Source organism: Danio rerio, chromosome 2 (genome assembly GCF_049306965.1).
Source record: "Danio rerio strain Tuebingen ecotype United States chromosome 2, GRCz12tu, whole genome shotgun sequence".
Classification (NCBI taxonomy): domain Eukaryota; kingdom Metazoa; phylum Chordata; class Actinopteri; order Cypriniformes; family Danionidae; genus Danio; species Danio rerio.
The window spans coordinates 61,941,009-61,955,317 of record NC_133177.1 but is presented as its reverse complement, the minus strand read 5'-3'; the positions used below and the strand labels follow the sequence as shown (position 1 = coordinate 61,955,317).

Genomic DNA, 14,309 nt, shown 5'->3' with positions numbered 1-14,309 from the left:
TGTTCGGATCTCAAATAGACGTCAAGGTCTTAACGTTAAATCAATTAGCATTTGATGTGGTTTTTGACGCCAAAGTAGTTTACTTGCATTGTATGAATACAAAATTTAGCGCAAATCTGTAAACAGATTTCAGATGAGTAAAACGTTTCTTACAATACGTTTCGTGTCTTTATTTTCATGGTCAAAACAGCATCAGTGTTTGGATGTCAAACAGACGTCAAGGTTTTCACATGTAATCGATGTCTTTTGACACCAAAGTATTACAAAATTCAGTGTAAATTTTAAATCGAATCTTTTAGATGAATAACAATTTGCTTATAACACTTTTTATGTCTTTATTTTGATGGTCAAATCAGCATCAATGTGTAGATGTTAAATAGACGTCAAGGTTTACACATCAAATCAATTGCCATTTTTTTTACGCCAAAGTAGTTTCCGTGTAGGAATACGAAATTCTGTGTAAATTTGTAAACAAAGCTTTCAGATGAGTACAGCTTTTCTTCTAACACTTTCTAACTGTCTTTATTTTGATGGTCAAAACAGCATCAATGTGTGGATGTCAAATAGACGTCAAGGTTTGGTCATGACATCGATTAGCATTTTTGACGTGGTTTTTGATGTCGTCAAAGCTGTAGCGCAGATGCATAAACACAGAGATCATCAGAAATGGAGAATCAAGATAGAAAGTAAAGACTCAGGAAGTCAGCGAGGGAAGTTTAGTGGTTTCTTGCGTCACACACACTTTACACTGAAGCTCGTGCCGGTGCAGAGAGAAAGGTAAGAACTGAAGGCGTTTCTTTTTAATTGAGCTCTTATTTGTGTAATTATTCCTTGATTGTTGCCTGTAGAGACGCTGGATTGTACTACAGTTATATAGTGAAGCTCAAAGTTGGGAATAGTTCTCTATTATTTGATGCTGAGAGCGAAAAACACTCAAGGCCTTCAGATGCGATCAGTCATTTCCGCAAGAGGAACAAAGTTGGTGTAAAGTTACAAATTAGCATAATGCAAAAACACAGAAAGAAGCTGAAGATGCTGATGGTGTGTGAGGATCAGGGCTGAGTTTTAGTGTGTTTTTGTGTGTGTTTTGCTGTTGAGTGTGTATTTGAGCGTTGAGGGTGTGGTTTTTTTATGGGTGTAAAGCTGAAATCGATGTCTGAGGAGGAAGCGGGTGGCGAGATCGGCACACGACCCACCCTGCCCTCATTTCTGGACGTCTATATTGATTATTATTGATTATTATTATACACTCCACTAAATGATCTGTTTAGATGCTGTCCTGCTTTTGCATTTCCTTTTTGTGCTCGTGTTGGTTTTCTACTTCCTGTTGTTGTGAATTAGAGGAGCACCACATAGAAATCTGATACATGGCAATTATATGAACACACACACACACACACACACACACACACACACACACACACACACACACACACACATATATATATCAAAAATTTAGGGCAGCAATTCTTTTACACACTCTAAAAATACTGGGTCGTTGTAACTCAAAACTCAATTGAGTCAAACGTTGACAAACCCAAAACAGTGGGTAAAAGATGTAATTTAACCAGGCGTTTTCCTGTACACTGTTGATTCAAATTGGACTGAAAGTACCCAGCATTTCTAAAAGAGTGCTGCAACATTTAGTCAAACTGCACTCTAAAAATGCAGGATTGTTGTTAACCCAAAATTAGGCTAAATATGGACAACTCAACTTTGGCTTAATTTTTTTTCATTATATTTTCATTAAATTACATTTTTTCATGAAATTTAAATGACAACCCACCATTTGGGTTTGTCTACATTTGACCCAGTTTTGGATTACAACAACCCAGCTTTTTAAAGAGCGTTTTCAACATTTTTTTGGCTTGAATCAAGTTAAATTTAAGTAACTTTCTTGTCCGTGTTTTACACAAACTTGGGTTGAAATTACCCAGCATTTTTTGGAGTGCAGCTTGACTAATGATTTAAAAATGTTGCAACACATTGTACAAATGCTGGGTAATTTCAATCCAATTTTGGGTCAAATATGGGCAAGATTAGTTCATGACTGGTAAAGTTAATTTGATTCAGTGCAAAAGAATAAAAAATAATTAAGCTAATGTTGAATTTTTCCATATTTGACCCATTTTGAGTTAACAACAAATCATTTTGTAGATTTAAACTTTTGGGTTGAATTAAATTAACTTTACCAGTCACATTCCTGTCCATATTTGACCCAACATTGGATCAAAATTATCCCACATTTTTAGAGGGTGCTGCCACATTTCTGGATCATCAGTCAAACTGTACTTTAGAAATGCTGGGTAATTTCAACCCAAAAACACAAACAAGAAAATGACTATACGTTTAATTTAAATCAACCCAAAAGGTTAAGACATCAACTGTTTTATTTTTAACACACTCTTCAAAATACTGGGCTGTTGTAATCCAAAATTGGGTCAAATATGGACAAACCCAAACAGCGGATCAAAAATTGTGTGATTTAAATTCAATTTAAAAAATATATTAAGTAATTTTCTTGTCCATCCCTGCTGAAAAATCCAGCTTAAACCAGCCTAGGCTGGTTGGCTGGTTTTAGCTGGTCAACCAGGCTGGTTTTAGAGGGGTTTTGGCCATTTCCAGGCTGGTTTCCAGCCATTTCCAGCCTGGTCTTAGCTGGTCAGGCTGGAAAATGACCAGCTAAATCCAGCTAAAACCAGCTTGATCAGCCTGGTTTAAGCTGGACATAGCTGGTTTTAGCTGGACTCCTAGCCTGGCTAGGCTGGTCAAGCGGGTTTTAGCTTGTCATCTCCCAGCCTGACCAGCTAAGACCAGGCTGGAAATGGCTGGAAACCAGCCTGGAAATGGCCAAAACCCCTCTAAAACCAGCCTGGTCGACCAGCTAAAACCAGCAAACCAGCCTAGGCTGGTTTAAGCTGGATTTTTCTGTAGGGATATTTGACCCAAAATTGGACTGAAAGTACCCAGCATTTGATAGTGTCTTGCAACACTTAAAAACACATGAGTCGAAATGCACTCTAAGAATACTGGGTTGTTGTTAACCCAACACTGAGTCAAATATGGAAAAACCCAAAAGGTGGGTAAAAAGTGTCATTGAAATTCAATTAAATATTAAGCCAACGTTGAATTTGTCCATACTTGACCCAAAATTTGGGTTAAGAACAAATCATTTTGTAGGTTGTGTAAGAAATGAAATTTTTTGAATCAAATTAACTTTTACGTCATTTTCATGCCCATATTTGACCCAACATTGGACTGAAATTACCCCAAATAGAGAGGGTGTGCAACATTTCCGAATTATTAGTCAAACTGCTCTCTAAAAAAATGCTGGGTAATTTCAACCCAAAAACATGGAGAAGAAAATGACTATTAAACTTAATTTGATTCAACCCAAAAAATGAAGACAGCAACTATGTGTTTTAACACAATCTTCAACCTGCTGGATTGTTATTTTCCAAAATTGGGTCAAATATGGACAAACTCATATGGTGGGGAAAAAGAGTCATTTAAATTTCATGAAAATGAAGGCAACATTTGATTTGTCCATATTTGACCCAATTTTGGGTGACCAACAAATCATTTTTTGTAAAAAAGAAAAGGTTTCTGTCTTAAACTTTGTATTTAATCAAGTTAATTTTACTAGTCCATTTCTTGTCCACTTGACCCAACATTAGCGTTGCAGCATTTCTGAATCACTGGTCAAGCTGCACTCTAAAACACACGGTGTAATTTCAGCCCAGTTTTGTGTAAAACACAGACAAGAAAATGACTAGAAAATTTAATATGATTCAACTCAAATATTTAAGACACTATTTAACACTCTATTTAATATACTGGATTGTTGTAACCCAAAATTGGGTCAAATATGGACAAACCCATATGGTGGGTAAAAAGTGTCATTTAAATTGAATGAAAATGAAGGCAACATTTGATTTGTCCATATTTGACCCAATTTTGGGTTACCAGCAAATCATTTTGTAGATGTTTCTGCTTAAAACATTTGGATTTAATCTAATTAACTTCACTAGTCATTTTCTTGTCCATTTGACCCAACATTAGAGTTGCAACATTTCTGAATCATTGGTCAAGCTGCACTCTAAAACACACGGTGTAATTTCAACCCCATTTGTGGTAAAACATGGACAAGAAACTGACTAGTAAATTTAATTTGATTCAACCCAAAAATTTAAGACAGCAGCTATTTGTTATAACACAATTTTCTGGGTTGTTGTAATATAAAAAATTGGGTCAAATATGGACAAACTCATATTGTAGGGAAAGTGTGTCATTTAAATTGAATGAAAATGAAGCCAACATTTAATTTGTCCATGTTTGACCCAATTTTGGGTTACCAACAAATCATTTTGTAGATGTTTCTGTCTTAAAATTTTGCATTTAATCAATTTAACTGTAGTAATTTTCTTGTCCACATTTGACCCAACATTCACGTTGCAACATTTCTGAATCATTTGTCAAGCTGCACTCTAAAAAACACGGTGTGATTTTAACACAATTTGTGGTAAAACACAGACAAGAAAATGATTATTAAATTTAATTGATTCAACCCAAATATTTAAGACAGGAACTATTATTTATTTTTTAACACACTCTTCAGACTGCTGGGTTGTTGTAATCCAAAATTTGGTCAAACATGGACAAACCCAAATGGTGGGTAAACTGCATGAATAAATGTCATTTAATTTATAAAAAATGAAGCCAACATTTGATTTCTCCATATTTGACTTAATTTTGGGTTACCAGCAAATCATTTTGTAGATTGTGTAAAAATAAAATGTTACTGTCCTAAACTTTTGGATTTAATCTAATTAACTTTACTAGTCATTTTCTTGCCCGCTTGACCCAACATTAGCGTTGCAGCATTTCTGAATCATTGGTCAAACTGCACTCTGATTAACACGGTGTAATTTCAACCCCATTTGGGGTAAAACACAGACAAGAAAATGACTAGAAAATTGAATTTGATTCAACCCAAATATTTAAGGCACCAACTGTTTCTTTAACCCGCTCTACAAAATACTGGGTTGTTGTAATCCAAAATTGGGTCAAATATGAACAAACCCAAATGGTGATTAAACAAATCTTAAATTTCATAAATAAATGTCATTTTAATAAATAAATAAAAAAAACCATTGAAGCCAACATTTGATTTGTCCCTATTTGACCAAATGTTGGGTTAACAACAACCCAGCAACACAATGTACTGTTATATGATGGTGTCCTGTGCGCTTTCCCGCTTTTACTCCGACATGTAAACACACTCTGAGGAGCTGATCAGTGTGAGAAAACTAGAACAAATATTAGACAATACCCTCAGATAAGTACATTGCTTTCATTTTAAATTAAATTAATACATTGTAAATAATAACAAAAACTGGGCCAGTTGATGTTTCTGTGTGGAGTTTGCATGTTCTCTCCATGTTGGCGTGGGTTTCCTCCGAGTTCTCCGGTTTCCCCCACAGTCCAAACACATGCGCTACAGGGGAATTGATGAAATTGGCTGTAGTCTGTGAGTGTAAGTGTGTGTGTGAATGAGTGTGTATGGGTGTTTCTAAGTATTAGGTTGTGGCTGGAAGGGCATCCGCTGTGTAAAACATATGCTGGAATAGTTGGCGGTTCGTTCCACTGTGGCGACCCCTGATAAAATAAGCGACTAAGCCGAAGAAAAATGTGTTCACTTTATCTATAGACTTTTCAACTGAACTATCCTTGTAATCTAGTTCATCTTCCAGTATAACTTTGTTTGAGAGATCTCTCTGTGTTTGCTGTGCAGATATATTGATATATGTGTGTGTTCTCCATTACAGCTGAAGCCTGAAAGTGTGTGTGTGCTGCTGATAATGAGGATTAAACAGGTCGTGATGCAGTAACTCCAGCGCTTCATCATTATATCAGCCCCGGGAGAAACAGGAGGATGAGGAGAGGCCGCAGAAAACCCGGAGGACGGGACAAAGTGTTCGGATGTGACCTGCTGGAACATCTGTCCTCCAGCGCGCAGGACGGTCAGATATTAGAGCACACAATTGAAGTCAGAATTATTAAACCCCCTTTAAAATTATTTATCTTTTTAAAATATTTCCCAAATGATGTTGAACAGATTCAGGAAATGTTCACAGTGTGTCTGATAATATTTGTTCATCTGGAGAAAATCTAATTTGTTTTTTTTCGGCTAGAATAAAAGCAGTTTTTTTTTTAAACACCATTTTAAGGACAAAATTATTAGCTTGTTTAAGCAAATTTCTTTTGATAGTCTACAGAACAAACCATCAATAACTTGCCTAATTATTAATGTTATTATTATTGTTGCTGTTGTTGTTATTATTAATGTTATTATTATTGTTAACATTATTATTGTTTTTATTGACGCATTTTTATTATTATTATTATTATTATTAATAATGTTGCTATTAATATTATTGTTATTATTATAACAATTATTATTGTTATTATTAATGTTATTATTATTGTTATTATTATTAATGCATACTATTATAATTATTGTTGATATTATGATTATTATTTATGTTATTATTATTATTGTATATTATGATTAATGTTATTCTTATTGTTGTTGTTATTGTTAATATTATTTAATATTATTATCATTATTATTATGATTATTATTAATGTTGTTGTTAATAATGTTATTATTATTGTTATTATTATTATTATTATTTTTAATGATATTATTAATATTTTTATTATTATTATCATTATTATTGTTGTTATTATTATTAATGTTATTATTATTATTAATGTTATTATTATTGTTATTATTAATGTTATTATTATTAATATTATTAATGTTATTATTATTATTAATGTTGTTATTATTATTATTAATGTTATTATTATTATTATTATTATTATTATTAATGTTATCATTATTATTATTATTATTATTATTATTATTATTATTATTATTATTATTATTATGAATGGTAAAAGTATAAAAGCAATAATGACTAAAGTAACAATTTCATTTAAAACTAACATACAATGAGTAATAAATATCTATAAAATATATATAAAAAATAAATATAACATTTAATGAATAAATATTTAACAATTTAACTTTTTTTAAAAACATGTAACGCCGCCTTGATGACAAAATAATTGTCTGTAAATTATTAAATAAAATTAATGTTTAAAAAAAATTGACCCAAAGCTTTTGGCCGGTAGTGTATATGCATGTCATGCATTTATTTATCCACAAAAAAAACACACACACATCTATGCACAAATATATTCTGTAAATATAAACTTTCATTTTGGATCCTGATGAATGGTTTGACAGCACTTGTGCTCACTCACGTCTGCTGTCCTGCATCAGTTCCTCAGGTTCTGCGCAGCTGCAGTGAGTTCATCGAGAAACACGGCATCGTGGACGGCATTTACAGACTGTCTGGTGTCTCATCCAACACACAGAAGCTCAGGTGATCAACACACACACACAGACACACACATACACACACACACACACACACACTCACACACACACACGTACACACACACACAAACACGTACACACACACACACTGGAGTTAAAGAGCACCTATTATGCAAAAAAACACTTTTATGGAGGGCTTAGACCCAGTAGTGTGTGTGTGTATGTGTGTGAATATCTCCAGCCTCTAATGGTCTAATGTCTAATGGTTAACTGTATTTGTTATAATCAGACTTGATAAAAACAGCCTACAGAAACCCTTTGATTGACATTCTCCCTTTGGCATCGGAGGGGGAAGGCCCCGCCCACTAGGTTTAGGTCTGGATATCTTCTGGTTATATTAAGGTTATGTTTAGGTTGTGTTCTGATTATATTCTGGTTATTTTTTTATTATATTTAATTTATGTTCTGTTTATGCTCAGGTCATATTCATGATAAGTTTGAATTGTATTCAGGTTATATTCATGATATGTTTTTGTTATATTCTTGATATGTTCTGGTTATATTCATGTTTTGTTCTTGTTATATTCTGAATATGATCTGGATATGTTCTGGTTATATTTAGGTCATATTCATGATAAGTTTTGATTATATCAAGGTCAAATTTATGTAATGTTCTGGTTATATTCATGTTTTGTTTTTGTAATATTTTGGATATGGTCTGGATATGTTCTGGTTATATTCAGGTCATGTTCATGTTAAGTTCTGGTTATATTCATGTTATGTTTTTGTTATATTTTGGATATGGTCTGTATATGTTCTAGTTATATTCAGGTCATATTCATGATATGTTCTTGATATATTCAGGTTATATTTTGGATATGGTCTGGATTTGTTCTGGTTATATTCAGGTCATATTCATGTTATGTTTTGATTATAATCTGGTTAGGTTTAGGTTATAATCAGGTTATGTTCAGTTTATTTTTTGTTTATGTTCTGATTGTATTCTGGCTATAGGTTTAGATTTTATTCAGGCTATAATCTGGTTATGTTCAGGTTATATTCATTATATGTTCTGGTGATGATTTAGTTTTATTCAGGTTATGTTTTGATTATGTTCAGGTTATATTCATGTCATATTCAAGTTGTTTTGGTTATATTAAGATGTTCAGATTACGTACAGGTTATGTTTTGGGGGTATTCAAGAAAGCAGGTTATGTGAAATGCCCAGATAAGTTTAAGGATATGTAACCAGATCATCTTTTGTTTAAACTTAACTAATCTGAGTTAACCAAGAAAGTTGATGACCAGGGTCGTCACAGTACCAACAAAGCCTGAATCCACAAGTTTGGTTTTGTCAACTCAAATCTAATTCTACAATCTAGAGTTTTGTTAAATCGCCATCATGGTACAGACTTATATTAGTTTTATTTTTTTATATCATATGTAGTTCCATATATATATGGAATACGTCTCCCCCTCATTAACATAATCAGCAGCCCTGAGTGAGAAGCAGCCGTCTGTCCATTAGCCGTTAGAGTATATATATATATATATATATATATATAATTTGTTAAAGTGGCAAACTTTATCATTTCTTGTGTCTTAAATTTAAAACCTAACCTAAAACCTGAATTCAAGTTTAATTTGGGTACATTTGGGTTAAAATTCTCTTGAAATTGCTTGACATCCTGAAACTATTGCAGATTTTCACATTGCGGTATTGATGCAGAAATGATATATGGTGCAGCCCTACATGGATCATCCCACATTTGAAACTTTTATTTTTAAGAGCATTGACATGTTAACCAAAATAAAATAGTATAGTTGTAAGATTATTAGAGTTATAAGGTGCAATAATACAAAACGAATGCTTTTTAAAACAAAAAAGCTTTAGTGTAAAGGATGCCCAAAATGTCTGACTGACGTGTGTGTGTGTGTGTGTGTGTGTGTGTTTTCAGGAGTGAGTTTGACAGCGAAGGCTCTCCGGATCTCTATAAGGAGGTGTATCTGCAGGACATTCACTGCGTCAGTTCGCTCTGCAAAGCTTATTTCAGAGAATTACCAAACCCTCTGCTCACATACGAGCTGTACGACCGCTTCGCCGTGAGTCTCTATTGCCTCATTTAATCTTTAATTTGAGATGTACTGGTTTGTGCAGTGTGCAATTATACATTGACGATCGGGGTGGTCAGCTTTTTTGGTAGTAGTTTGGTAATACATGCTTCAGTGAATCAAATTTACGACTTACGAATAAAATGTATATGTTTTCAAATGTATATTTATATTTACAGTATTTATTTATTAATATTTATGATATAGATCAGAGATCAGAGAAAGCTATTTCGTTAAGTGCAACCATACTGTATGGTCCAGCGCAGCCTTCACACGGTCGCAGACCCCTGGTCATGGCTGATTCTCCAAAAATGTTACTACACATCTCAACGACACGTAGTGCAAGCTCTGTGATTGGCCGGCTTGGTAGCGGTGATGAGCGTGGGCTATGCTGAGAGCCGCAAGCCTGATGGAGCGAGTGTTTACAAGTGCGGAGTCCCGTGAAGGAGCTCCAGGTGGAGAGTTTTGTTTTGTGTTTACCTCACGATTAAAGTTGTTGCACGTCCGCCGGCTCCTGCCTCTTCTACATTAAGGAAGAGTTCAGAAAAAACAAAACACCAGCAAAGAAACTGAGCACAGAGGAAAATTAACACCTACTGCAAATAGCTTAGAATCACCAAGAGGCGACACTCTAGTGCAGTTTGGGGAAGAGCCACTAGATGGCGCGGCGGCCATGTTGGAATGAAAACTCCAATAGAGCAGCAGCATATTATAAGTGTGTAAAATAAACTATTAAAAGTGCTGATGATTGTGATGGTAAGTGTTGTATTGTCGTCTTTCAGGTTGTATCTTTAATGCACTTTTTAAATAAACAAATAAAAACAAAGCAGCTGATCGCCATCGCAACAGCAATAAGATCAATGGACAGTCGATCGCTTTCACTCCAAAATGGCGGAATCCGGGGCTGTGGCTGGGCGCTGCTGCTGCAATTAAACGATCTATTGAGTGTCGCCACTTGGTCATTCCAAGCTCTTTGCCTACTGTCTACTAGTGTTTCTGATAAGTTATTGCAGTGCAACACAAACAGCACGCAGAATATAAATGCATGACTACGCACAAGGCATGCACCTTGGGTCACGCCCAGGGCTTAACATTTACTTTTTTTGACCACCAGCCACTGTGGCTAGTAGTTTTACAACAGTACTAGCCACTCACCATTTTCATTAGCCACAATTTTATTGTTGAGAAAATATATTTTATACACATAAATATGACTTTGACATGCTAAAATGACTTGATTTAGAGTTTGCGTTATCTCTACATGCCTCCTCATTCATTTCACTTTTTTGTGCTTGCTCAATAATCATGAGTAGATGGCTCAGGGTTTCATATATTTCAATTAGTTTTCATAATTTTCAGAGCCCAAAATGAAGGATTTACCCAATTTATCTCTGACCACACCATAAATAAAGTTAATTATTTCTTAGCCACACATTTTAAATATGTGAAAACATGCAAAATATGGCTGAATACTAAACTTTTTATTTAACAAAACATATGCACAGTCATGTGTCCTGGCTAAAGGTCCCAGATCACCAGTTAACTACACATAAATGGGGAGTTATTCTCCTATTAAAGCAATGTTATAGTAAAAAAAAGATAATTAAACCATATTAATGCAAAAGAAAGCAGGTAAAAAACATACTGTGTGATAATGAAAGGATGATCACACATGCATGGTTAATGATAGACCCATAAATGATCTTTTTAAAGAATGGTGCAACTGGCGCTGCCTACAATAAGTCAACTCTGGAACTCTGGAAAGCTGCAGGACTGTGGGTGCATGCTCCTCCCTTTTTGTTCAGTCTATTTGAAAGAGAATCAATCGCATCAGTTGTATTTCTAGACTCAGTTGCTTCACAAAAGGAAACGGGAGCGTGCACGCGTTATAAACAGTCGCGCGCATCACCTCAGCTGTTAGCGCGAGTGATTATCCTCTCATTCGGTATTCACCTACTGCTCGTGCGAAGTTGCGAACGCAATTATTTTTGTTAGTCGTGTTGCTTCTCGATCGCCTGTGCATGCATATTGGACCATCCTTATTGTCGAACCCTGCTTTTAAGAATTATTATCTGTGGAAATTATTTTCAACCAGCCAAAGTGGCTAGTGGGAGTGTCTGTCTTACCCGCCACCGCCGAAATCTACCCGCATTTGGCGGGTTGGCGGGTGTTAATGTAAATCCCTGGTCACGCCAATCACTCGGTGTAGAAGTATAAACCAGCCTTTACTATTAAAGGGCTGACCCCCCATACATCTTGTTTTAAAGTCCCTCAGGGGGGGATCAAGCTTTAATTAGGAGGGTCAATCCCCCCGAAACCTCCCTGTAATTCGCACACTGCTTCTGAAATATTTTGGTCAGGCCCTATATCTAAACAAGCAAAATAGACACTGCGTTTGTTTTGATGGCACATATCGAGCACAAACGAACTGTGCTGATTTGGATCGACTTAAGCAACATGGGGCAGAATGTGACGTCACACAATCAAAACAATACTGATTAATATCTCAGACACCAAACCAGCACAAGCGTCCATTTTTGTGGCACAAATGGTATGGCATAGTTTTGGGGATTATTCATTTTTATGGGGTGCCAGCTTGACGGAGGTAACTCCCCTTTATTCTTAATCTGCTTGTTGTCATATGTCTGCCTTCTGTTTACCTGTTGGCAAGAACATTTGTCAACAGAAGTTATTAAACATGTGCTGTATAATTATCAGGATGCAGTGGCGGTTCAGCTGGAGGACGAGAGGTTGGTGAAGATTCGAGAAGTTCTGAAGGATTTACCAGCTCCTCATTACAGGTCAGCTGCAGATTATAAACCTGTTCACCATAATGTCAAACATGCACAAAAAACAAAGCTCTGCTGGGGCTGGTACCATGAAGCTAGATTAGCTGGTTAGGCAGTTAAGTTTGGTTTGCACAAATCCTGAGTTTTAGGTACCGCAAAGTTAGCTTTAAACTATCTCTGGCACCATGGTATGTTACATTGCACTACTAACCTGTTCTGCGGCAGGTTATGTTCATGTTGTATTCCGGTTAGGTTATGTCTGGATATCTTCTGGTTATATTCAGGTTATGTTTAGGTTGTGTTCTGATTATATTCTGGTTATGTTTTGATCATATTTAATTTATGTTCTGGTTATGTTCAGGTTATGTTCTGGTCATATTAATGTTTTGTCTAGATATGGTCTGCATATGTTCTAGTTATATTCAGGTCATATTCATGATATGTTCTGGTTACATTCAGGTTATATTCATGTTATGTTCTTGTTATATTCTGGATATGTTCTGGTTATGTTCAGGTTATATTCATGATAAGTTTTGATTATATTCAGGTCATGTTCATGATATGTTCTGGTTATATTCAGGTTATATTCATGTTATGTTCTTGTTATATTCTGCATATGATCTGGATATGTTCTGGTTATATTCAGGTCATATTCATGATATGTTTTGGTTATATTCTGGTTATATTCAGGTTATATTCATGTTATGTTTTTGTTATATTCTGGTTATATTCAGGTTATATTCATGTTATGTTCTGGCTATATTCTGCATATGATCTGGATATGTTCTGGTTATATTCAGGTCATATTCAGGTTATGTTCTGTTTATATTCATGTTATGTTTTTGTTATATTTTGGATATCTGGTTATGTTCTGGTTATATTCTGGATATGGTCTGGATATGTTTTTGTTATAACCAGGTCATATTCATGATTTGTTTTGGTTATATTCAGGTTATGTTTTTGTTATATTCTGGATATGTTGTGGTTATATTCATGTTATATTCATGCTATGTTCTGGTTATATTCTGCATATGATCTGGATATGTTCTGGTTATATTCAGGTCATTTTCATGATATGTTTTGGTTATATTCATGTTATGTTTTTGTTATATTCTGGTTATATTCAGGTTATATTCATGTTATGTTTTGGTCATATTCTGCATATGATCTGGATATGTTCTGGTTATATTCAGGTCATGTTCAGGTTATGTTCTGGTTATATTCAGGTCATATTCATGATATGTTTTTGTTATATTCAGGTCATATTCATTATGTTTTCTGGTTATATTAAGGTCATATTTATGTTATGTTCTGGTTATATTCTGGTTGGGTTCAGGATATGGTGTGGTTGTGTTCTGATTATTTTATGGTTATGTTTTGGTTATATTCAGGTTAAGTTCAGGTTATGTTTTGATTATAATCTAGTTAGGTTCAGGTTATAATCAGGTTATATTCAGTTTATGTTTTGTTTATGTTCTGATTGTAGATGGGGTCGTCACAGTACCAACAAAATCTGAATCCACAAGTTTGGATTTGTCAACTCAAAATTAATTCTACAATCTAGATTTTTGTTAAACCACCATTATATTACAGGCTTATATTTGAAATTTTATATTTTTATATCATATGTAGTTCCATATATATATATATATATATATATACAGTTGAAGTCAGAATTATTAGCCCCCCTGTTAAATTTTTTCCCCAATTTCTGTTTAACAGAGAGCAGATTTCTTCAACAAATTTCTTATCATAATAGTTTTAATAACTCATCTCTAATAACTGATTTATTTTGTCTTTGTCATGATGACAGTAAATAATATTAGACTAGATATTCTTCAAGACACTTCTATACAACTTAAAGTGACATTTAAAGGTTTAACTAACTTAATTAGGGTAACTAGGCAGGTTAGGGTAATTAGGCAAGTTATTGTATAACGATGGTTTGTTCTGTAGACTATCAAAAAAAAATTAGCTTAAAGGGGCTAATAATATTA

General features: G+C 34.4%; 1 protein-coding gene across 4 annotated transcripts in view; it reads left to right on the top strand.

Moving 5' to 3' along the window:
* Positions 1-529: 529 nt before the first annotated feature.
* Positions 530-14,309, top strand: part of si:dkeyp-68b7.12 — a 45,095-nt gene continuing 31,315 nt past the window's right edge. For 2 of the 4 annotated variants that reach the window (XM_073932192.1, XM_073932185.1), the window contains exons 1-5: positions 530-777; positions 5,795-6,023; positions 7,355-7,457; positions 9,370-9,514; positions 12,242-12,324. In XM_073932192.1, coding sequence (XP_073788293.1) covers positions 5,936-6,023; positions 7,355-7,457; positions 9,370-9,514; positions 12,242-12,324 — 419 coding nt within the window. In that variant the 5' untranslated portion in view covers positions 530-777; positions 5,795-5,935. The remainder of the gene's footprint in view (positions 778-5,794; positions 6,024-7,354; positions 7,458-9,369; positions 9,515-12,241; positions 12,325-14,309) is intronic. The other 2 variants (XM_021468383.3, XM_021468381.3) reach the window with 2 other exon arrangements.